At 47.0% G+C, this 26,002-nt stretch overlaps 1 protein-coding gene across 2 annotated transcripts in view; it reads right to left on the reverse strand.

Annotated features, from left to right (window-relative positions):
* The window catches only part of Cyfip2 (cytoplasmic FMR1 interacting protein 2), a 127,989-nt gene that overhangs the window by 81,121 nt on the left and 20,866 nt on the right, over nucleotides 1–26,002 (reverse strand). For both annotated transcript variants that reach the window (XM_015492672.2, XM_048782724.1), the window contains exons 3-13: nucleotides 24,567–24,656; nucleotides 19,399–19,476; nucleotides 17,707–17,808; nucleotides 15,277–15,458; nucleotides 13,124–13,220; nucleotides 11,372–11,500; nucleotides 8,512–8,616; nucleotides 6,099–6,190; nucleotides 3,989–4,106; nucleotides 1,145–1,264; nucleotides 504–629 (exon numbers count right to left, since the gene is read on the reverse strand). In XM_015492672.2, coding sequence (XP_015348158.1) covers nucleotides 504–629; nucleotides 1,145–1,264; nucleotides 3,989–4,106; nucleotides 6,099–6,190; nucleotides 8,512–8,616; nucleotides 11,372–11,500; nucleotides 13,124–13,220; nucleotides 15,277–15,458; nucleotides 17,707–17,808; nucleotides 19,399–19,476; nucleotides 24,567–24,656 — 1,239 coding nt within the window. The remainder of the gene's footprint in view (nucleotides 1–503; nucleotides 630–1,144; nucleotides 1,265–3,988; nucleotides 4,107–6,098; nucleotides 6,191–8,511; nucleotides 8,617–11,371; nucleotides 11,501–13,123; nucleotides 13,221–15,276; nucleotides 15,459–17,706; nucleotides 17,809–19,398; nucleotides 19,477–24,566; nucleotides 24,657–26,002) is intronic.

A 26,002-nucleotide genomic window follows, 5' to 3' on the forward strand; every position in this document is an offset into this window, starting at 1 on the left:
AAATAGCTCAACAGTGTTGGAAGCCAGACTGAAGATGGTGGAGAATTCAGAGAGAAGTGGGCTGGGAAGTTAAGATGTAGGGGAATTAAAGAGCATTGAGAGAAAAAAAAAAAGTGCTGGAGAATTTGAAGGTCGTATGTAACACTGCTTGGTGGACTGGAGTTTCATAACCTAGCTCATGGAGGGAGCAAGCATGGGCAGAGCTGGGTACCACCCAAGCATGGAGCTGGGCTGTCAAAGGGTCTGAACTTTGAATAACCTCTCTGGGTTTCTGGCGGCCAAGAGGAAGCTGGAGTGAACAGTTTCCTTTGGACTTTTGAGAACTGAATGAGTTTCTAATTGTTTCCGAATAACAGCTTTTGACAGGGATTAATCTGGACACTAGCCGGGGCCAGGGAGGAGCACGTATTCCACGAGGGCCTGTGAGCACGGTGGGCGTGTCTGTCATCCCAGTGATTAGCTGTGGCACGGGTCGGGTGGAGAGGAGCGGGGTGCGCACCTACCTCCACGAAGGCGAACTTCTCCTCGCTCGTGTAGTTGTAGCGCGTGGCTCTCTCGTACTCCTCCGCGGTGCCCGGGCAGTCCTTGTTGCAGAACTTGTCCGTGGGGTGAACGAGCTTCCAGGAGTACTGAAGAGAGAAGGACAATCCCAATTTTTGTCCATCAACTGGTGAATGGGTAACAAATGTGGCATATCGGGGTCCTGGCATACTCTTCAGCCATAAAGAGGGGTGCTGATTCATGCTTCAGAGATAAACCCTGGAAATGTGTGGAATCAAAGAAGCTAGATGCAAAAGCCTAAGTGCTGTATGAGTTTATTTGTAGGAAACATTCAGAATAGGGAGACCTACAGGGACAGAGAGGAGTTGGCTTGGGGCTGGAGGGATGGGAAGGGTGATCAGATATTGGATTTCTTTTTAAAGTGATGGAGATGTTCTCAATTTGACACTGGAGTTGTTAGACAACTCTGTGAATGTAGTAAACAACAAACAAACAAAAAACAATGAAATCACACTCTGAGCAGGAAAGTGGTATGCTATGTAAATTATATCTCCATAAAGTTATTAGCAAAGGGGAGAGGCAGGACAGACAGCTTCTAGGTGAATGGAGGTCAGTGTGAGACCCTGTGCCCCAGGACACCTACCACCTCCATGACATGGGCACTCCACTTGGATAACAGCTGAAGGCCCCGCAGGGCCAGGTCGAACAGCTCCCGGTACTCCTCATCCGACTTCTGGCTGTCCAGCCCGGAACCTGTCACCACCTGGAGGACATCCACGGTCACTCACTGTCACATGCCTGGCACTTTTGTACACCTCTTACTGATTCCCCCCAAGAACTCACAGGGAAGTGATTATGCTCCCTTGACAGGGGAACTGGACTCAAGACAGGCGCCTTGCTAAAGGCCTGTAGATGGCTGGGGTCCCAATTCAGGAGGCACAATGCCAGAGCCCCACCTGCCACCACCCAGGGGCACAGAGGCACACAGACCTTTCTTGACTGCATTCCATGTAGGAAGGGCAGACTACAGTGGCTCAAGCACATATCCTTGCACAGAGATCTTAAATATGTATATGTAAGCAAGCAACACTAACTTCCACACCACAATATGACTCTTAATACATGGGACTCCCTCTAATCTTCTCTTCTATTGCATATAAAATGCTCATCACAAGTCACTCAATTAAATCTATCTGCAGCCCTCAAATCAAACACTTTGTAGTGATGTCTCAGTCATGTGCAGAGATGTACAAATTCCCAGCTGAGAGTGGACAAGATGACTCTGTCCCTGTTCAGCTCTCACACTGGAAACAGGTGTCCCTTTTCAGTCTACTTAGTGCCATGCTACCCATTTTTTGTGCTTTGTTGGTGAATTAACAAATGAAAAAGTCCCTAGGCATAGGACTGATGTGCTGTACATGTTCCTACCTGCACGAATGTACAGGATGCCTTATGGAAAAACTCCATGTGTTAGATAAGCCTTGTTCAGGCATAAGTTACAGTGCTTTTGGCCCTCAGACAATGCCAGTGAATCAACACTGTATAACACACAATGTATCTTTAAACAGAAACACGTCTAAAACTTCATCAGTAGATGAAAACACTGTGCCCAGAAGCTCATAGGGACCCAACTCTATATTTCTCCTTGGATCAACTGTTCAGTATTTACTAATTCAGGGTTCATGGCCACTTTAAAGGATATGACTACTGCAAATGATGAGAACTGGCTTGATACAAACAGGAAGAGATCATGCCTGCTTGGCCCTCTCAACCCAGGGCTCTGCATCCAATGGGCTTATACAATAGTAGATGGAAAAAATATTCAGAAAGAATGCATCTTTACAATGTACTTAGTTTTTCTTGTTGTTATTACCTAAATAATACTGTGCTGCAATTATTTACATAGCATTTACATTGACTTGGGTATTACAAGTAATCTACAGGTCATTTAAAGTACATAGGAGGATGCATGTAGGTTATATTCAAATACTACATTATTTTATAAAAGGGACTTCAGTGCTGTTGGATATTGATATCAGCTGAGGTCCTAGAATAAATCCCCTATGGATACTTTGGGACACTGTAATTTTAAAAAATATGCTTTGGATCAGGTACATCCTTAGTCCACTAAAACCTGACTAGGAATAAAGGAGTCTAGCCCTTGGATAAATTACTTTTTTGTGGCTTACTTCAGTTGATTGGCACATTTAGTAAGAAAGCTCACCCTTGCCCACTGGGCCATTGGTTGAATGACCACACTGCCTGCATTTGTCAGAATAAATGTCAGACCAAAGACATTTCCTGAGTTTGGGTTTTGGAAAAAAACAATCCTTATGGCTGCTGGCCACACGGTGGAACCAGAGAGCAAACATGGACCAGCCCAGTCTTCCAGGATGGTGGAGCTCATAGGGCCTGTTTATCCAATGGCTTATCAGGAGGCTGTCTACTACAGGGAGAGACCCAGAAGAACACAGCACCCAAATATTAATCACAGTTAGTTCTGAGATGGTAGGATCTTACAGGATTGCTTTCTCTTCTTCTGCTTATCTGTTTTTCTTTTCCTGATTTTGTTATGCTGATCATATTTCCACGAAAATTCAATGAAATGAAATGTCACTATTGGGATTACAGGAGATTTTTTTCATAGCCCTTTTTTGTCCCTAACTGCATTTAAGTTTTTTTTTTTTTTAAAAAAAAAAAAAACAATGATCATTCCTTAGTATGTAGCTTCTAAAATATTGGATAGTGTTAGGTACACAAGTTCTCAGAACTCCTTTTCTTGAGCTTGAGGGTAGGGACAACCTGGATCCTGTGTGCAGGGGAGGGGGGGATTCATAATCACTGGGCTCCTCCTCTTTGCTAGGCACAGCACACATTCCAGATGCCACATCATCTCATTTTTTCAGTGAATCTTTTGGGATAGATACTATTGCTATTCCCCCTTTCTAATAAATTTTAAATTTTTGATTGATACTTAGTATCTATATATATATTCATAGGGCACAGTGTGACTTTTCAACACAAGTATTTGTCTAATGATCAGATCAGGGTAATTGGCATTATCTGTCTCACCAGTCATCGATCATGTCTTCGTGCTGGGAACGTTAAAAATCCTCTCTACTAGCTGCTCTGAAATAACTGTTGTCAACCACAGTCATCCCACTGTGCCACAGAACACTGGAACTTACTCCTCCCATCCAGCCATCCTCTGTCCATTACTCCCTCCTGCATACCCTTCCCAGGCTTTGATGTTACCCCCATCATGCAGAGAGGAAAGGGAAGCACAGAGATTTGAACAACTTGCAAAGGGCAGAATTAACCCTGGTTCTGTCTGGCTGTAACTGTCCACGCTCTGGGCAGCTCTGCCCTCCTGCCCCAGATGTGTAGTCCCTGCCACTCCCCAGTATCCCAGGTGTTCCTGCTCTTTCCCAGCTGCTCCTCTCCCCGCCTGGCCCACATGCCTCCGTCCCCGGTGGCCAGCGCTCACCTCACTGTTGCTGTAGCGAGCCAGCTCCGAGATGAAGCGGATGTGGTCATCCCGGATCTGAACCATCTGCTCGCAGATGTTGTACTGGGGGCTGATGCTGCTCTGTGTGCACGTCCACCTGGGTAGAAAACCACAGGGTCAGAGCCGGGCCAGCCCCAGGCTCCTGGGTGGGACACGCTCCTTCCACTCCCTAGTTGTTCCTGGTCCTCAGCCAACACGGCTGGCTCCCTGGGTGAACCAGAAAGCGGTGTCCTGAGCCTGCCAAGTGTGGTGCTGTGGAGACCACAGGCTTCGAGGAACAGTCCTCCTCCTCCTCCTTCTCTTCCTTGTGGCCATCCTACTCCAAGGAGGCTCAACCACAGGCCTTTCCAGCTATCAGGTCCACAATACTTACCAGTTCCATGGCTGGGGATCACAGCCTCTCTAGGGGTACAAGGGTTGGAATCCAAGAAAGAAAAAGCAAGGTGGGCAATCCCCCCAACTCTAAGAGCACCAGCCCTGTGGGAGGAGCTGGCTCTGGAGGGCTTGGAGCTGGACTGGGGAAATCCGGATGGGCTTGTGCCTCCTTTCCAGGGTGGCCTGGCAACATGGTCACACCCACAGTGAGAGTCCAGGACTCCAAGGACACAGGGCTGGCTTCCTCCTCCTCCTCCTCCTGTCTCTTTCCTCCTTCCCTGACCTCCCTTCTTCCTCTCTGCCCTTTCTGACAGATGTGATTAGGAAAACCGTACTGCATGGGGAGGCGGAGGCAGGAGGATCACAGTTCAAAGCCAGCCTCAGCAACTTAGCAAGGCGCTAAGCAACTCAGTGAGACCCTGTCTCTAAATAAAATATTAAAAGGGCTGGGGATGTGCTCAGTGGTTAAGCGCTGCTGGGTTTGATCCCCAGTACCCAAAAAAAAAAAAAAAAAAAAAAGATGAAGAAGAAGAAGAAGAAGAAAGAAAAGAAAGAAAAAGAAAACCATCCTGCATTGGAGAGAAAATGAACGAGTAAGAGTCCTCACTCCCCTTCCTGTCTTCCCCTGTCTGGTGCTGGTAACCCAGCAGACAGACTAAGCATGAGCTCAGAATGTTTCAGAGAGAAGTTAAAATTTTAAAAGGAGCCCTGAAGGGATTCTCCTGGGGGTGCGCAGAACAGCGATGGCCTTCCTCACGCTTATACTTTGCCATTCTTTATTTTGAGCTACTTGGAGGGATCAAGAAACCATCACTCAAACCTCTGACTTCCTGCCCTGGTCATACAACAGCCTCCTCCCAACCAGCGTCAGGTGGTCCAGGAGCCAGGCAGGCAAGGGGCAGAAAATAAGCCCCTCATCCCTGACCCCGTGCTCCTCCCACCCAGGCAGCCCCAGAGGATGGAGGCACGGGACTGGCCATCCCTGGGAGCTCAGCTACAGAGCCTGGTGAGTAGAGGTCAAGGGCACTTCACAGCTGTCCTTGAAGGCACTGAACTCTCACCCGTGACCACAGGATGGCCAGCTCTCTTCCACTTGGAAAGGCCATGTCCACTCAGCCCTGGGTGAAATGCACTCAGAAGCAACCCCCACAACGGCATCTGATTTCAAAGCAGACGGCGGAGACTGGAGCCAGATGTCCCCCAAGTCTGGTGAGCCACTGATCCCTCAGACCTCAGCACAGATTCCCTGGGATTGTGGTGGATAAAATGACCCAAGGGGAGGCGTCAGCTCACTTCACACTGGAGCCATTCCGGCTACACGTACTTACTGAATGGTCGCAAAGCCCGAGCAGAGAATCGGGAAGATGAAGATTGTCACCATCTCTCTCCAGCTGGCCAACAAGAGCCAGCGGCTCCTCCCCACATCTCAGGGAAGGAGGAGGACTCCTGCTGTCCCTCTGAAGGGACGCCATGGGCTACCACTAAGCAGGATGAGGGACATGGTTGTGCTCTGAGACCTTTTGAACCTGGCAACAAAGGGCGGATACAAAAGGGCTCCGAGCACCCTCCGCTGCTCCCTCTGGTGGCGCCAGTGATCTGAGGGTCCACCTGCCCAGGGCTCTGGGGAGGGAGGAGGGACTGAAGTGGCCCCTCGGCCCCCTGCCCGGGCCGGGCGTCCTCGCAGGAGCCTAGAGACATTACGGCAGGCACTCACTTGGACTTGTTCTCTTCATAGTGAGCACTGGTCTTAATGTATCTGGCCAGCTCTATCTGCATGTCGCCGAACAGGGGCACCACCTGCAGCTGCTGCAAAGGAAGCAAACACAGCGCGTGAGATGCGGCCGGAGGCAGGGGGGCAGCGGGCCTCCATGTGCGCCTGGGGCCTGGCCCCTTGTTTCTGCTTCTGATGATGCTATTGTGTGAACCCAGAACCAAAAGGAACCTCAGCTGGCATACTGTTCCTCCCCTGTCTCCAACCAATTCTGTGTTCTAGGCAACCGAGCTCAGAGAGGCAAAGTGACTTGTCTAAGGTCACACAACCAGTACAATGGATGAAGTCTGAGGACCAGATGGCTAGCCTTGCAGTGGAGGGTCCTTTCTCTTCCTACTGCTCCAGAAGGTAAGAAACTTCCAGCCAAAGGCCAGGGCAAACGGAAGGGAGACTGGCATCTACTCTCTACCTCCCACGCACTAGATACAGGGCCAAACACTTTAGAAGCATTATCTCAGTCCATACCAACACTGTGTGAAGTCGGGCATGGTGGGACACACCTGTCACAACTGTAATCCCAGCAGCTTGGAAGGCTGAGGCCGGAGGATGGCAAGTTCAAGGCCAGCCTCAGCTACTTTTTGTTATTGTTGTTATTCTGCTGCTACTTTTATTTAAATTTTTTTTTAAATTAAATGACAGTAGAATGTATTTTGGCAGAATACACATACATAAAGTATAACTTATTTTATTAGGTTCCCACTCTTACGGTAGTACGTGATGTGGAGTTACCCTGGTCGTGTATATAAGTACACGGCTAGGAAAGTCGTGACCAATTAATTCTACTGTCTTTCCTATTCCCCTCCCCCCTTCTCTCCGTTACCCTTTGTCTAGTCCAATCTATTTCTATTATTCTCCTCCCCAACCTCCCTTGCTGGTTTATCATCCACAAATCTGACAGGACACTCAGCCCTAGGTTCGGGGGGACTGGCTCATTGCACTTAGCATGATGTTCTCCAGCTCCATCCATCACCAGCAAATGACATGATTTCATTCTTCTTACCAGCCTCAGCAACTTAGTGAGGCCCTAAGCAACTCGGTGAGACCCTTTCTCTAAATAAAATACAAAAAAGGGCTGGGGATGGGGCTCCGTGGTTAATTTTGCCCTGGGTTCAATCTCTAGTATCAAAAAGGAAAAAGAAAGAAAGAAATGTGAAGTTAGTACTGTAATCACGTTCATGTCACTAACAAAGAAACTGACAGGCAGGCAGGCTAGCGATGTCCCATAAAGTCAGAGAGCCAGGATTAGGACCCAGGGCTCAGACTCATCTACGCAACCCCAGTGAATCCTTGGGGAAACCCTCCGAGGAGTTACCCTGAGCATTCATAGTTCTCAGATAGGAAGATGTGGTTCCAGGGAGATTCAGTGACTTTCCCACGGCCATTCAGCTGTGAAGCAGCAGCGCTAGACTTTACCCCAGGCCTGACTGTGGAGAGTGTGTCCCCTCCCTTCACAGCCGGCTTATGCACACTGACTCAAGGCAGATTTTGCAAGGGTCTCCCAAGACGAGTCCTGTTTTCATCTAGGGCTGCTCTGGAGAAAAGTAAAAGTTTCAAACTTGAAAAAAAAGCCCATTCAAGCAGCAAAACAAGACTCCTCTTGCTCCCCTTGACCCTGCCTGGTGCTCTCCATGCCACACCTTCATGAGATCTCACCAGTTATATGAAACTGGGCATTCCCATGTCTGAGCCAAGACCAGCTTCATGCCTGCAAGGCCCAGCATTAGAAAAAAATGATTCATTTCCAAAGTATGGAAGCCCCTTTGCAAAAAAAAAAAAAAAAAAAAAAAAAAAATCAAAGGCTTGATTGACTACAAGTTTTTGTTTTTAAAGATTTAGGAACAAAAGATCAACTCTCTCTTAGAGGCACTAGAACCAACTGAGTGCATAGGCTGGTGAGGCAATTCGCCTGACAGGAGGGAGGCCAAGGGGCTTATAGTGGGCCGGGGAAGAGGCTGTGGTTTTTCAAATGGGAATCCACTTAAAATCCACTCTTTAGCCCTCCTACTTCCTTGAGCTTTGGTTTATTCTGAAAACAAAAGGAGACACCTCTTTCTTTAGATGACTTCCGGAAAGGGCTAAAGGAGAACACAAGAAGAATCACATTCCCCTAGTGGAATCCCAGTGGAGCCGTGTTTGAGAACCGTGCATGCTTTCCGGGGACAGCCTTCTCTAGTGCCAACTCCTCCACCAGGGGCAGCTAGAAGCTGTCATCCTATTCTCCCACTGTTGGGGTCTGCAGAGTAACTGCTCAATTAACAGCTCCCCCTAATTTGTGGCAAATTTCATTCCTTTCTCTAGTCCTCTTGATGCTGGTGTAACCCTGGCCCCCTGCCCTGCCCCTGCTCCAGTGGCTGACCTTAAAGAACTTATCAATTTTGCTAAGGTTGATTCTCTTCTTGGCATCCAGTTTGTAAATATTACTGACATTTCCATCCATCAGGTAGAGGCCAAAGCCCATAACCTAGAACGAAAAAGGGCAGAGTGCAAAAACTACTGACGTGCACTGGAATTATTAAAAAAAAAAAAAAAAAAGCTTTAATTTGTACACATACAAATGGAGACATACATTCATTATGAAAAAAACCCTCATATTTTCAAATATAGACAGGAAACATGGGACTAATTTCAATGATAAATTTAGTATATTATGGCAGCCACTTCGTAAGCATTGAGTATATGGGCCACAGACTGTGCTTTAGGGATTTAACAATTACTGCTGTTGACCATAATTCTTAGTTCTGACAACAATCTTGTGAGTCAGGTTCTAAGCAACAGCCTTGTTCTATGGCTGGGAAATCAGAAACACAGAAAGGTTGGACAGCTTGTCAAAGTCACAAAGATGAGCTGCAGTGACAGGATCTCATCCAGGGTCTGTCAATAAAAATGGGCACATTTAGGTCCTTCTTGAGAGTAAGGAGCCTGAGGCCTATCTAGGGTGCAGCACCTCGCAGGCACATAACACTGGCCAATGGTGAATGTAAAAATATCCACCTTTCCCCCCCAAAGAAATAACAATGTAACAGTTCCTATAGAGACATGGGTGACATGTCAAGTAGGTCAACATTCTCATTTCAACCCCCAAAGCTTGTTTGTTTTCCTCCTATGTGGAATGTGCAGCTAAAGGGGGTGCGGCTAGACGTAAGCTGTGGGACAGTCACTTCTCGCTGTGCCTCTATTTCTCATCCAATACCAAAGAGAGTCGACTGGAAGACTATTCAGGTTGGATGGCTTCCCTCTTGGGTCCTACCTGTGCTGTAGGATGAGCGCAGGACTTTTCCTGTTAAGGATGCATGGCGCCCTCTGGTGGCATTTGATTTCATTAACACAAACTGCAGAGCTGTGAAATAGCTCAACAGTGTTGGAAGCCAGACTGAAGATGGTGGAGAATTCAGAGAGAAGTGGGCTGGGAAGTTAAGATGTAGGGGAATTAAAGAGCATTGAGAGAAAAAAAAAAAGTGCTGGAGAATTTGAAGGTCGTATGTAACACTGCTTGGTGGACTGGAGTTTCATAACCTAGCTCATGGAGGGAGCAAGCATGGGCAGAGCTGGGTACCACCCAAGCATGGAGCTGGGCTGTCAAAGGGTCTGAACTTTGAATAACCTCTCTGGGTTTCTGGCGGCCAAGAGGAAGCTGGAGTGAACAAGTCATACAGACATACTGCCTTGTGCTATAGTTTGAAGGTGGCTTGTTCCCCCTAGATCTCATGCAGGATTCTAATCTCCAAAGTTACATGGTAAGGGTATTAAGAGGGTGAAAACCTTAACCCCATGATGGTTCAGAGGTGGGTTCTTTGGAAAGTGACTAAATTAGATTAGCTTATTATGATGGAGGTCCCATGATTGAATCCTGGTGACCTGACAAGCAGAGGAGAGAGACCACACAGAGATACATATAGTTTCCTGCCATGATGTGATATAGTCAGGGAGGAACTTTGCCAGAGCCTGTACCATGCTGCTTGAACTTCCGGTCCCCCAAACTGTGAGCTAACTAAATCTTTTTTCTTTGTACTTTACATCAGGTATTTTGACAAAGCAATGAAATATACCCTACAAACTCAATTGAGGTGCCAGAAATGTAAGGACAGGAACACTAACCCAGGTCAGGAGTTCTTAAAATGCCAAAAGTGGCAAGAGAGAGAGAGAGAAAGAAACACTTTCGAAGATGAGGTTTGAGGGAAGAAAGAATCAAAAGGGGGGTGCTGTGTGGTGCATGTGAAGATATAGAGAAAGTTGTTCATGTCAGTGCTATAACTATTGGAGAGGAATTAGAAATAATCTTAGCAGACAATGATATATTGTGGTTAAAGCCAAGAAGGCTCATCTATGTGACTTTAGTCAATTGCTGCGAAATATTCCAAACATAATTAAGGACATCTGAGAAAAATTCGACATGCTTATGTATATTGCATATTTTTTAAATATACAAGCATAGAAAAAAATTAGAAGCATATACATCACAATTCTGAAGATGTTATTTCTAGGGTAAAAGATGGTGACAGGTTGAAATTTTTTAATGCTTTTTTGGATATCCTGGATTTTCCCCATTAATAATTTTAGGATAAAATTTGTAAACTGTTGAGATAATCATGACCATTTGACAAATTAAAGCAAAAGCCCTAAGATTCTGTTTTCCCTCTGATTCAGCAATTTCTCTTTCATAATGTTAAGCTTGACCAAAAGAGGTGCATAAAAGCTGTGCTACACTGGGTGTGGTGGCGCATGCCTATAATCCCAGTGGCTCAAGAGGCTGAGGCAGGAGGATCAAGAGTTCAAAGCCAGACTCAGCAATAGCGAGGTGCTAAGCAATTCAGAGAGAGCTCTCTCTTAATAAAATACAAAATAGGGCTGAGGATGTGACTCAGAGGTTGAGTGCCTCTGAGTTTAGTCCCTGTAACCAAAAAAAAAAAAAAAAAAAAAAGCTGTGCTATGAGGGTTTTAATGCAGTTTAGCAAACAAAAATCCCACCCCAGGGAACATGTTAAACAACAACATCCCCATAGAATGGAATAGTGGGCAACCATAAAAGTTATATTGCAGAAATATCCTTAATGACACCTTAAAGGTGCATAGGAGATATTAAAGTGAAAGAAGAGACCACATGTGCAGTGAGATCTGTATCACTGTTCAAGAAATAGAAATATTGTTCTTTAAAAATGATTTTAGATAAGGAGGAGGTGGGCGGGCAATCCCTGTCTGCAGTATGCGGTGGGGTTTACCTTGAGGAGCATGTGCTTCTCACTGGGGGTCAGGTACATCTTGTTCTCGTAGTAATCCACGCAGATGTTCACGATGTCCGCCAGCAGCTCCTCGTAGCCAGGGATCACTTCCAGTTGCTGGTGGAGACACTGAAACAGCACCCGCCCTCAGGACAAGCACAAGACACCCCCTCCTGCATCCTCACCCGCCACACAGTTTGGGCAGCAGTGACTGAGCACGTGGCTCTACTGATGGCCCAGGAGTCATGAATGGCCCTGGGGGAGAGGAGCCTTCACACCAGCCAGTCTGATGCCTGAATGCCCTTGTGAATACCACCCAAGTGGCTGGGTAGCCAGAGGTCCTGCATGCCTCCTGTGCAGGGAGCTTGCTTGCCTTGGAGCCTCTATCTCAGTCCCCGGCAATTGCAAGTAAGAAGCACTCTCTTAGGCAGAGCTGAAGCAGCTCAGCTTTACAACAGGCCTGTAGTAATTTCAGCTCAGCTCTGAAGGCATAGACTTATCTGTGCTGTTTTCATCAGACAAGGGCAGGGAAAGACCCATGGAGTGGGGGTGGGGGCACCTGGGCCAGTAGGTGTCTCCTCCTGGCAGGTCACAGCAGTTCAGAAACATCTCCTAGAGAGAAGGATCTGAAGTTCCCATCCCCGTGCTTTCTCCAAAGAAGCAAAGGGTCCTTGTGGGACACCCAAGAAAGGCACTGCTGGAGCTCTGTACAGGCAGCAGGGGACTCAGTCTCCTGGGGCCTCAGACACTGGGCAGTGAACAGAGCAGGAAGGGCCCTGCCAACTCTGGGCCTCTGCCCAGGGAGCTGAGCCTAAAACCCCTGGGGAAATGCAGGGCCCCTCAGCACTGGCCTGGGTCCTGCCAACATTCTTTGCGGCACCTGTTGTGGCTGACCTGACAGAGGGTGGGATGAGTCAGGCTATGCTGGGTATAATGGGAGAGTGACAGCTGAGTGGTCATGCCCTGCAAAGCAGGGACCAGAGCTCTGGACCTTTTCCTCCTTTCCTGGCTTTGCATATGTTGTGGTTTGTCTACGAGACACCCCCCCAAAAGCTCATGTGTTCAGAGGTGAAATGATTGGTTAATTCCTTTGATGGGCTAATAATCTGAAAGGACTACTGGGTGGTAAATATAGGCAGGTAGGATGTGGCCTGGACCATAGCTCGTCCCTGACTCCTCACTCTGTCACTCTGCTTCCTGGATGCCAAGAGCTGAGCCACCTTCCTCTACCTCATCCTTCCATCTTGATGTTCTCCCTCCCCTCACACCCAGAGCCATGGAGTCAGCCAACCAGCACTAAGGTACTAAAACTGTAAGCCCCAAATAAACTTTTCCTGCTCTAAGTTGTTGTCAGGTCTTTTGATCACAAAGCCGACCCACGGAGCATGCCGAGGGCTTTTTGTACAGCATCTCCTTTATTTCTCACGATAGTCCAGCGAGATAAATCCTCATAATATATTCAAAGTGACAGACCCATTTTATAGATGAGAAACTTGAGGCCTGGCCTTTGCCCAAGGCGTTGCAGTGGGTGGTGGTCCTGCTCTCTGGTCCTCTACCCTGGCTGAAGGCTTTCAGGGGACAAGGCCTGGAGAGGGTGGAAGGGCCATCTGTGGTTGGGAGGGAGGCTGAAGGCTGCAGTGGTTTTTCACTCTTGTGATGGGCAGTGGAGACAGAAGTTGGACTGAGCTCATCTGCTTGAGGTTCACCCAGCCTCTAGGCCCCTGTTTCCCCAAGATGCCAGGCAGGACCCACCTGGGTGATCCTGTTGTGGTTGGCCAGGAACATGGAGAGGTTCTGCGATTCCTGAATGGACTGGGGGTCCGCCATCTTCCTCAGGAACTGTGCCGCTCTGAAAGGCAGATGGCAGGTGAGACCGAAGAGCATCTGCACACCCTGAGCCTGAGGTACGTCACGTGGGCTCCCATTTCCACCCTACCCGGAGTGACACTGTCCCCCGAGGTCAGGACAGGGCATCTGAAATTCAAGGGCAGGGATGCACTGAAAATCTCTGAAGTCTTGGAAAGTTTATGGGGAGCCAGCCTCCACTGATGCAGGCGGAGGGGCCAGAGGGAGTGAAAGGAGCACCTGCCCTGGAGCTGCACTGTGAGCCGTGGAGACGCTTTCCTTATAGGAAAACCTCGATGTTTCTCAAACAAAGAATTGCATGGAAAATAAGTCCTGTTAACATTACAGGATTATAAGATGAAAGCAGGATGGGTGTAGGGCACACAGGGATCTGTGGTAGCAGAGTACCCCTGCCTCGCTCCGGACACGCAGGACGTCGGTTGTGGCCATGACGGCAGCAGTGTGCTCTAACTGTCGAGTGTGTGGGGGAGGATGTTATGCCATGAGCTATCTATGGAATCTTTGTGAATCTGACATTTCTGGGTCAGCTGAGACATGGGCTCTGCCTGCTGGGCACCCCGGGTTTCATGGTGTACACAGAAGAATCAACTTGTGAGAACCAGTCTGCTCACTCCAGGTACTCTGAACCCAAGGACAATGTGGGGAGAGGGTCCCTCCTCCCTCCCCAACAGTGACATGGAAAGCCCTTCCACCAGAGGTGGCCAGACACTCTGGGGTTCATCTGAACCTCATGCAACATGCTGGGAGTCTCTTGCTTTTAACTGCTCTTGTCTCCTCCTGGGTGACTGTGTCCTGATTTATAAAGAGAAACAACCTCCCCCCCCCACACACACACACACACAATTTTAGATGTGGTCCTTTCTTCTCAGCTGATATGGACCTCCCAAATCAAAGAGTGAGCAGTGTCTGATCAGAGCAGCCTACCTCACCAGTGACTAATGGAGGGACCAGCACATGATACAGGCTTGAGGGACATCCTTCTTCCCTGAGACCTGTGCAAAAGCATTTCCCTGAAAGATTGGGGTTGCTATCTGGATGGTGGGAAGCTGCTGCCAGAGACCACCATGAGGCACAACTGGCCTGAGCAGGAGGCTGTTAGAGAGGGAAGGGCAGCAGAGGTGGGGAGACCCAGGCTAACATCACCACCCGGGCACTGGATGGGGGCATGCCTGGATGTCTGGGTTCCATAAGCCAACTCATTTCTGTCTTCTGCATAGCAGTTTGAATGGCTTTCTGAGTCTTGCAGAAAAATGACTAATGTAACTACTAGAGTCTTGATCTGGAGTGTCCCTCAAAGGCTCCCATGCTGAAGGCTTGGTCTCCAGTGCAGCAATGCACAGAGGGGCTCCTTTGGGGAAGTGATCAAATCATGAGGGCCCTGATCTCACCAGTGGATTAATGCATTGATGGCTACTGAGAAGGGGTAGAAACTAGGTAATGTAATAGGGCCTACTTGGAAGAAGTATGTCACCGAGGACTTGCCGTGGAAGGGTAATCTTGTCCCTGACCTCTTCTTTCCTGCCCCCACCAGCTTCCTGGCCACCATGAGATGAGCAACTTGGCTCCATCACGTACATCCCGCCATGATGTTCTGCCTCACCAGAGGCTCAGAAACCATGGAATCAGGTGACCATGGACTGAAAATTCTGAAACCATCAGCCAAAATATGCCTTTCCTCTTTTCAGTTGTTTATGTTGGGTATTTTGTCACAGCTATGCAAAGTTAACACAGTAACCATTTTAAAATTACCTTCCCGGTTCCATCAAGCATGGGGCAACAAAATGGTTACGGCTTCATGGATGGGGAAATGAGGCTCTAACTCCATCTTGAGCTATAAGACCCTGCCAAGGTCAGGCTCTCCAGAGACTCAGCTCCACAGCCTGCTCCTCAAGCCAGGCTGACACAGGCCCAGCCCTGCTCTGTCTTGGGGATTGGCTAGTCGGGTACCAGAGAAGGAGCTTGTGAGCAGGGCACTGGCCTCTCCCTCCAGCTACCCAGCTGCTGCCCGGGAAGAGGGCTCCGGGGGAGAGGGTGCTGACCTCTTGTAGGCAGAGTGGTCGTTCTTGACACTGCACTTCATGTTCTTCAGCTCGTCCAAGACGGCGAACATGTTGATGAACTTGCCCAGGGTCAGCAGGTAGGCCTCGGACACAAAGTCCTTCCTGCGCTCGGCGTGGCACAGACGCTTCACCTCGCTGCAGAACCGCTCGATGGCCTTGCGCTGGAGGCAGAAGGGCAGGCGTAAGGGGGAGGCGGCCCCAGGGGTGGGGGCAGTGGCTCCCTCTGCTTTCTGGTCAAGGCTCCCCTGGGGTCTCCCCAGGCCATCAAGAAAAGGGCAGATCTGTAGGGTGGACTTTCTCAGAGATGTATTTCAATCCAAATCTGATTTTAGAGGCAACCTGGATCTGGCCCTGAGTGAGTCGAACCAATGAATTCATCCAATACACTTTCATTTAGAAGCATCAATATGTCTTATTCATTTTGTGTCCCCAACACCTGGGACAGTGTCAGGCACTGGCCAACAAGGAGAAAGAAGCCAAGAGTGTGTGAGAACCATCCAGAGAAAGGGGCTCATGATGACCAATAACTCTTTATTGAGCATCTACTGTGTTCCAGTAAAGCTGGTGTCAGGAAAAAACAAAAACAGAAAAAAACAGTTGAATAAGAGAAAAAGAGGCTGCTGCTGCGATCTGGGGGCAGTGAGCAGGAGAGAAAGAGGAGGAGGAGAAGTGGGGAAAGAAATGACGGCTCCAATGTGAGCCGTGGGCCTGGGACCCCGCAGTCAGCCACCCTCTCCTCAAAGACCACACCCAGTAGCCCTCCACCACCACGGGAGCCTTCCCCAGTAGCCCCGTGCAATCAACAGCTGCTCCCCACGAGTGGCCATGGAGCACTTGAGATGCGCACTGTGACTGAGGAGCTGCGTTCTTAATTGTACTTAATTTTAATTAACATCAGTAGTCACACGTGGCCAGTGACTGTGGTGCTGGCCAGCCGGGTTCTAAGTTACTACAGATCCTCCCTTCTGCGAATGCCTCTGGGGAGGCCTCAACTTAGCACCCCAGGGTCTTTGGGAAGCTCTCCTTTTGCAGGTCTGTCTGCCTTCGCGAAGAGACCCGTGGCTCCTGGAAGCCGGGGCTGTGCTGCTAACAGCAGCTGCGGCCTTGGGACCCACTGTGGAACAGGGCTCTACTTGTTCTTTACCAATGGACCTCATTTATCCTCACCTCCTTGTGCTACACTGACCCCGCAGGCATTGCCCCTGGGCAGGGGACTGGCAGGGAATCCGTCCATGACACTCAGCTCCATGGGGAACCAAGAAGAGGGTGCACTGTGTGTCATGATGCCCACCCTGGAGTCCAGCCTGGCCGCCAGTTACCAACCTGTCCTCCTCAGCTGTTTTTGATGCGACTGTGACACCCTGCTCCTTCTACTCACATGCCTCCCTGTGGCCCCTGTCCATCCAGCCTGCCCACTCAGAGAAGCCCTGGCTCTCTCTCCTCCTTTTTTTTTTTTTTTTTTCCATACCAGGGATTGAACTCAGGGGCACTCGATCACTGAGCCACATCCCCAGCCCTTTTTAATATTTTATTTAGAGACACGGCCTCACTGAGTTGCTTAGGGCCTCACTAAGTCACTGAGGCTGGCTTTGAATTCATGATCCTCCTACCTCAGCCTCCCGAGCTACAGGATTACAGGCATGTGCCACTACACTGGCTCATTCCTTCTTGACACCATCACTCTCACAGACCTCCCAACTGGCCTCCCTGCTGTCCTCTCTGTCTGCTCCTGCTCCCAACCTCTTCCTGTCCCCCCAACATGCCATCCACCCCTATACAGCAGCCAGAGGCTGTCACAAAACCTTATATCAGATTAAGTCACCCAAACCCTCCAGTGGCCTCCCATGGCCTTGAATGCCATCTCAGGGCCCACAGTGCCCTCTCCACAGTCTCCTCCTTCCTCTCCCGATCCCCCATCTTCACTGAGTTCCGGTCTCTCTGTCTTCCTTCTGTTTCTTAAACACATCAGACCTGAGGGCTTTGGCCTTTACAGTACCTTCTCCAGGGAGTGCTCTTGCTCCTGACCACTGCAGGCAGCCTCTCTCTCACTGCCCAGAGCTCAATCCACACACACGTCCCAAGAGACTGTCCCTAAAGAGCACCAGCAGATACTCCACAACCTGGAACTGTTTTAAATATTAGTTTGCTTGAAGCACTAATTATGCCCTGAAAATTACTTTTTATAGTCAGTCTCTCCCCATGCCCAGAATGTACTCACAGACTCATCAGATGTAACTTACATGGGGCTAGGGACATGTGTCTGTTTTGCTCACACAGGGGTTTGTAGGTAGCTTTCTAAAAATAGCTGCTAGATGAATAGACAGCATGGTACCAAGGTGCAGAGCCTGGTGCCTGGAAGACAGGTGGTCTTCTCACGTCTCCTGATGCAGAACCACCAGGCCAGCTCACCTGGAAGTACATGAACTTCATGAGTTTGGTGACCTCCGGTTCCAGCACCTCCACAGTCTTTTCATAGATCTCCACTCGGTTGGGCTGCTCATTGCACTTCACCTGTGGGCAGAGGAGGGGACTCAGCACCCTGGTTCGTCCACACAGTCCTGGTCCACACCTGTGGTCTTATTAATAAGGATACCCTTTACTCTCACAAGGGCCTCTGTTGGGAAGTAACTGATTCCAAAGCAAGAAGAAGCTGGGGTGGCCCCAGTCTCACTGGTCTGGTGGGAGGCAGAGGCGCCCAGAGACTGGCTGCACATAAGGAACCAGCCGGTCCCAAGACAGGAACACCCCCTCCCTTTTTTGGTGTTCTGTGCTATGATCAGAAGCTTCCCACTTTGGCCTTTCCCCAGCCCTGTCCCAGGGGGGTCCAGTCAGATTCTAAGCAAAGAGCAATGTTCTATCCCTTACTCCCCTAGCCATCCCCAGGCCAATGTCGGCCAACATCAGATGTGCCATTAAAAACCCATTTCCCAGCCCAGTGGTTTTCAACCATTGTGCACATCAGAATCACGTGGCAGACACTCTACAACACGCTTGTCAAAACCACCAGCAGGTCAACTGAATCTGAAGATTGAGGAGAGGCGGTTCAAGGACACTCTTCACAGATGGTCAGAAATTCTCAAAATGGTAGCAAGGGCTGGGTTGTGACTCAGTGCTAGGGTGCTTGCCTAGCACATGTAAGGCACTGAGTTTGATCCTCAGCACCACATAAAATAAATAAATAAGTAAAATACAGGTATGCATCATCTACAACTAAAAAAAAATTTAAAAAAAGGTAGCAAGTGCTAAATACCCATCCATGGATGACCAAATGGATTCAATGATGCGTTCACACAATATAGTGATGAACTCTTAGAAGGGAGGAGATAGAACTACATGAATTGCCATAACAGCACTGTCACCATAAGCTAGCAGGTGAACAACAGGATAATTTTATCCTGTTTTTTTAAGCAAAACAAAACTCTTTGTGTTCATATAAAAGACAGGCAGATGAAATCAGTAAGGCTGAAAAACTGCAAATAGCACTTCTCCCCAAGGACCAGGATTAGGAGGGGAGGAATAGATTGTTTACTTTATACACTTGTGGTTTGTTGATTTGTGATGATGGAACTCATTAGTTATATGACAATGATGGTTAAAAAAATATGTGTATGTTTTGACATAAAAAAAGTCAGTAATGAAGACTTTTTTAAAAGCAAAAGGCAGAATAATATAAAAAAGAAACAACACTATTATAAATGATAAAAATGTACAAAATAATATTCACGCCAGGGAGACGATACAGAAGAATATGCAGCAAAGTGTTGCCAGTGATGATCTTATGGAGGAAGGTGGGTTTGGCTGGTGGGGCCAGGAGGTCGTATATTTTGCTTTATACCCTTCTGCAATGGTTTAGGTGTCAGAAAATTAGCATGTACAATTTTTGAAATAAGATACTATGCATACTGTGTACTGCCCAAACCTTGAAGTCCCTGGGCATGGGCCCTGGTCATCAGTGACTTCAGGCTGCTTCATTGGATGAGAGGCCCTGACTTACCCCCTTCCACCTGGAAAAGCTCAGTAATCCTTTGTGAGTAGAGTGAGAAGGAATAAGACCCCCGCAGAGGGGTTTGAGACACATGCACAGGGTGAGGGCCGTCTCACCTGGGGAATGGCCCGGGAACAGCTGCGCCAGGTGTACAGCATGACGGCATACTCATGTCCCTCCTCCAGCATTTCATTCTGAAAGAGCAAAACCAGGGGGCAGTGAGAAATGACATCCAAGCCGCCGGCTTCTCAAGAGCCTCACTATCACGGGGGTGGTCTGTGGACCAGCAGCATCGGCACCGTCAGCAGGGGGCGCACTAGCAAGGCCGACTCTCAGGACCCCCTTGTCTAAAAGCCACATCTCAACAAAATGCTCAGATGACTCACTTGCACAAGAGTAAGAAGAACCGACCTACATCATTCTCATCAGAAGCCCAAGGACTCTATGACAGGGCTACAGTTTTCAAACAGATGGATGGCCACCTTGGAAAGGAGGGCAGATCTGCAGTTCCCACAGAAAAAGGTGTCCCAGATATAGTTAGTAAGAAAAAGAGCAAGCAAAACTGTATGTAAATAGGTCACAAACCAAAACAGTAGTGATTATAAATATATACTGAATGTAAAAAAAAAAAAAATTGGTAGCATATGTACCAAGCTCTGAATTACAAGCTCTCTCTGGATTGGAATACTGTGTTACTTTATATATCTACTAAAGTAAGGTAATAGTACTACAATACACAATAGATAATACGTAATACACTAAAATAACATAACAGTACTGTCAGTTCACACTTTGATAAGAGTCCACATTACTATTTTATAAGCAGGAGAATAATTAATATACACATGATAGAAATAAGCAACAACTTTGAAATGAGCCTGAAAAACAGAGATGACTCATCCCCTGGACTACGCCTCTGTGGAAAGAGCCCTCAACTCAAGGTATGAACATCTGGGCTAACATCCAGCTTCATCACCCTCAGCCCTTTAGTCCACAATAAATCGCTAAAACTCCCCACTTAGTCATCTATTAAAGTGATGATGATGGTGGTGGTGCTGATGTGACAGAATTCTGTGAGAATTCAACGAACGACACTATATCTCTCTCTAGGTGATCTGTAAAGGAAGTTAGAAAAACAGTCTAAACTCCTAAAAGCGGTGCCACTAAATATTAACAATTGAGTCACCATTTGACCCAGCAGTTTCACCACTAGATATATACACAGGAGAACTGAAATTGTGTCCACACAGAAATTTCTGAGGATTCAGGATTTATGGGTGACATAAATGTTCACAGCAGCATTATTCATAATAACTCAAAAATAGAAAAAAAGCCAGGCACAGTAGCACATGCCTATAATCCCAGCTACTCGGGAGGATGAGGTAGGAGGATCATAAGTTTGAGGCCTACCTCAGCAATTTAGCAAGACCTTAAGCAATGTAGCAAGAACCTGTCTCAAAAGAAAAATAAAAAGGGTTGGGGAAGTAACTCAGTGGTAAAACCCTCAGTACCAACAAAAAACAAAACAACAACAACAACAAAAAAATGGAAATAACCCAAATGTCCACCAACTGATGAATGGACAAATAAAAGTGGTCTATCCTACAATGGGATATTATTCACCTATAAAAAGTAATGAAGTACTTACACAGGCTACAACACAAACTTTGAAAAACATTTCACTAAGTGAAAGAAGCCAGGTACAAAAAGCCACTTATTGTATAACTCACTTAGATGAAATGTGAGAATATGCAAATCCATAGAGACAGAAAGTGCATTGGAGGTTGCCAGGGTTCACAGGGAGAGAGGAAGTGGAAGTGACTGCTAAGAGGTCTGGGGTATTCTTTGGGGTAACAGAAATTAGATGGTGGTGTGGTTGTATAATATTGTGAATAGGCTTAAAAAAAAAGCATTGAATTATACACTTTAAATGGTTTTATGTTATGAAAAGTATGCCCCCAAACACAATAAAGAGTAACACGAGGCCATGTCTCATTGTGAATATCTGTATCTATTAAAAAAAATGTACTTTTATTGATTTAATTTTAAATCTGCATATCTTACATATTCCATATCTCATTAGGATCAGATCAGATTTAACCTGGAGTTTATTACTTATTACAGCTCTATTTTCAACAGCAAATGTCTTTGGCAAGTCACAGTTTCAATGCTTAATGTAGAGAGCTTTTAGCATCAGTAACATGTTGTCCTTGAGATCAGAAAGAACCAAGATCAACCCGTGGGAGTCCTACAGTCATCTGCTTCAAACACATGTCAAAAAGGGGAAGTGACAGTAATATAAAGAATGTGCATCTATTTTTAGCACGCAACTGCCCATAGCAGGTGTAATGTGAACTCCTTCATTCAATGAAAGCTTTACTGAGCACTCACGGGTCCCGGGCTCTGTGCTGAACAGGGCAGTGGAGAAGATGGGCGTGGACTCTGCCCTGTGGACAGTTTAGCTGACTCTCAGCTGGATTTGTTGCACAACTGGCCTTGAATAAAGAGGCCAAGATGATATGGAGAAAGGAGTCCTGGGTGGGGCCTTGGGACTTGACTTCTGGCCCTGCCTCCCTTGGACCCATCTTTCAACTTGTCATAAGGGTCATAGTTTTCTTATTTAGAAACAAGCCAAGCTTCTTGGAGCTAAAAAAAAAAAAAAAAAAAAAAAAAAACAAGACAACAGAAAGCTCCCTAGAGCCTACAGAAACAAATGTGGCCCTGTGGGCACCTTGATCAAATTCAGAAAGACCCACGTGGGACCTCTAAAGTACTTGTCAGTAAAGAAATCTGTGTTGTTTTAAGGCACTAAGAATATGATAGCTTGTTACAGCAGCAATAGAAGATTCATGCAGTGTCCCTCTGAACCAGCCTGCTCCTTAGACTTCCCTACCAGAGTCCCTGATCTGACATTTCCAGAACACCTCAGTGTGGTTGCTGTTCCCTCTACCCCAGCAGATTGCTAGGCCCCGTAGAGCTGAGCTCCGGTGACTCTCACATGCACGTCCCCCTAGTCACCCTCAATGCCATCATCCTAGTACCATCCTTAATAACTCCAAGGTTGGGAATTTAATGATCTCAGTGATTTATCTGCTCCGTTCACTCTTCCTCAACTCATTCCACACATAACAGGTGAAACAATTCTGCTCAACTCTCTCCTATGGACAAAAACCTTCCACTGCCTTTGGACTTTTAGTGATGAATGAAAGCCCTGTGCTACAGGCTGAATTGTATGCATCTCTCTCCCTCCACACAATTTGTCTATTGAAGCCCTAAACCCAGTACATGAGAATGACTTCTACATGAAGATGGGGTGGTTAAATTCAAATGAGGTCATTTCTGTGGGCCCTAATCCAATTTGACTGGTGTCCTTATAAGAAGAGGGAATTTGGATTCCCAAAGAGACATGCTGCGTGTGCACAGGATAGACTACGCGAGGAAACAGCCAGAAGCAGTCTCAGGTAAACCAGAGTGGCCCTGGGAAAAAACCAACCCTGCCCACACCCTGATCATGGACTTCCAGCCTCCAAGACTGTGAGAAAATAAACACCCACTCTTTAAGCCAGCCAGTCTATTGCATTTTGTTAAAGCAGCCCTCGCCAACTGATGTACCCTGCACCAGCTGACCCCCATCTGAATTTCCATCAATACCATAATTTGCTCATGTGGACCTCACAGATCACACATGAGTAACCGGAAATTCTATGCCTTTGTTCATACTGGTTCCCCCAGCAGGGTAAGCCCACTCCTCCCAGACTGGTAAAATTCCATGTGAGACAGTGGAGTAAAATACAGAGAGTCAGTCCCAGATTACAGATCCAATCCCATGACTTCCTGATTGTAGGACCATGAGTAACATGCTTATTAACTTCTCCAGGCCTCTGTTTTCTCATCCCTCAAATGGGTATATTGATCCCTCTGCAAGTCCCAGGGCGATTCTGAGGACTCCAATGCATTGTGGCAGGGAATGCCTTACAGACAGCTTAAATGTGTCATTACCCTCCTATAGGGTCCCGCTTGAAAGTCACTTCCGTCATCAAATTTTCTCTAACCCTCTCAAAGTCCCTTCAAACACCGAACTTTAACTTTAACCATGACATTTACCCTTTGTGAATTTTCGTTTGTCCACAAAGAGTAGTCCAGAGCACAGATTTTTGTTGACAGACAGCAGAGTTTAGGTCCTTCATTTGTCAACAGTGGGCTCCGGTTTTCCCCAGCTATAAATTGGGTACTTTATTATTTGTTTGTTTGTTGTCTGTTTTCATTTTTAGGTACTGGATGGGGTGAAGCCAGGGGCACTTTACCACTGAGCTATATCCTCAGTCTTTTATTTTTTGTTTTGAGATAGGGTCTTGCTAAGGTGCTGAGACTGGCCTTGAACTTGCAATTCTCCTGCCTCAGTCTCTCGTCACTGGGATTACAGGTACATGCCACTGCGCCTAGCATAAAACGGGTATTATAACAGAACTACCTCACAGGGTTCATTGAGGATTAAATGAGACAATAAACTTAAAATATCTGCACAGAGAAAGTGCTCGGTGAATGGCAAGCTTCAGTATTGACTTGACTCCCTGAGAACTAGGACTGGCCCGTTTGTCCCTGGGCACCTCCCCAGCACTGACCCTGTCCTCTGCAGGTACAGATGCAAAATACTTTCAGAACAAACGAGTAGGTTTGCTAAGTCAAGGTTAGAGAATTCAACTAACATAGTGACAAAGATCCATCAGGCCACAACAGAGCCCCAGGATAAGGACTCTGGAATTCTTCCAAGTCCAGTGCTGCCTGAGAAGAAAAAAAATCAAGGAAAGCCCAAGAGAGAAGGGGATGACCCCTCCTTTTTAGAGTCAGAACCTAAGAAAGAAAATAATAGCTAGCTCTGCTTGTAGGGTGATCTTGAGTCAATAACCATGTTACTCCAAAGCCAAAGTCACCGTGTCTCTTTTATGAAGAATATTTTGCTTTGCAGAGAGACAAAGTTCCACATACTCAGTAATCAATGAAATGTAAGACAAGGCAGAATCTAACCACATGTTAACCCAGAGAGCTACAGAAGCTCAGGGAAGTGAGCGGTGGAGATCAGGAGGGGCTACAGTGAGTGGGATTTGCAAAGCCTGAAGCTAAAGGGGAGCAGTGTGCTGAGCTTCTGGGAGGAGGTGGGGCAGGACTTGCATAGCCGGGGTCTGAAGTGGGGGTAGCCGAGGACATGTCCCTGTGTGAGAAGCCGCCCACAGCCCCTCCTGCTTCAGCAGGGAGCACGTCTGCACACGTGGTTCTAGAGACTTACCATGCTGGAATGGACCGTTGCCTGCTCAATGTACCTTGCAATGCCTGTAACAAATGCATTCCTGTCCTCGAAGTTCGTGTCAAAGTTGGCCTGTGGAATTAAAGGTTAGGCACATTTAGTTGTTGGGAATGGGTCCAAGGTAGCTGGTGTCCAGGAAGCAAATTACTGTCAACAAACTCTGTGGAAACCTACTGCCATCTCACCTGGAATCTTGCCCCTCCCCCAAACACTTGCCTGCATAATCACACCAGCAGGAACAGGCTGAGGACAGGGCCCATCTGCTTCGCATGGGTGGTCAGTCACTCATCAAGAGACTCAGAAGTAAATGCCAAAACTACACGAGCCCAAAATGCTACTAAAAGTTCAGTATACATTACTTTGATCCAGCCATTCAGAAATTCTCACCTGAAGGTGCAAATCCATATGAATGAGGACAACCACTGCAGCATTTTTGTGATTAAAAAAAAAAAAAAATCTGCAAACCACTCAAATGCTCATCAATAGCAAATGGCTAAATAAATAATAGCATACACCGTACATGCAATGACTTAGAAGGACCATGAGGTGCTAGAACATATGTGGCTCAACCACATTATATTATGATAGAAAAAATACCCATAATAAATTTTAAGAAAAAGCCAGGTCATCAAATACTATAAATAGTGCTATTTCCTTTTGATAAAAAGAAAAAAATCGTATTTTAAAAACATATACATTATTATATACCAAATATACATATTTCACCAAGTATATATTTACAAGATGTACATATTAACATATGTACCAAATTTACATATTTGGTAAAATACATATATTTGGTTAAAAGGTCCATGTGTATAGAGAAGAGGGGGCATAGTTACAGGGAAATTTTGTTATACTTTCCTGTAAATAAAAACCATAAAGTTTAATACAGGTTAGAAGATATAAATAAATCATATTCATGAATTGAACCTTCAAACATGTTAATAAATCTAACTATTGAATGAAACTAAAAATATATATTTATATTTACTCACACTTAGCTATCTAAGAAGTAGCAAAAGAACAAATACAGCGAAAAAATTTCAAATGAATGCATTCCTTCTTCACAAGGCCTCTGGCCTAGCAAGCGGGGCCCAGGGACTATACTGCAGGGCTGTCTCCAGCTGCAAAGGGTGCCCTCCCTACCAGCCCCATGGGATGGTGGATCTGTGCAATCAAGGGTAGATTATCACAAGATCTCCTCTAAGGCAAAAGCAAATGCCTCTGACCTACTTCCCTGAGCCCTGTGGAGTCCTAGCGTTCTTTTCCCATACACGAAGGCAAAGTAACTACCCAGGCAGGCTCTAGGGCTTTCTAAATGGCAATATTTAATTCATGAGATCAGAATTGCCAAAACATGGTTGGTGCAGCAGCAAGAACAGCTGGGAAGGTACCTGGGGTCAGAGCACATCGAC

The sequence above is a fragment of the Marmota marmota genome, unplaced genomic scaffold (genome assembly GCF_001458135.2).
Source record: "Marmota marmota marmota unplaced genomic scaffold, marMar, whole genome shotgun sequence".
Taxonomy (NCBI): Eukaryota; Metazoa; Chordata; class Mammalia; order Rodentia; family Sciuridae; genus Marmota; species Marmota marmota.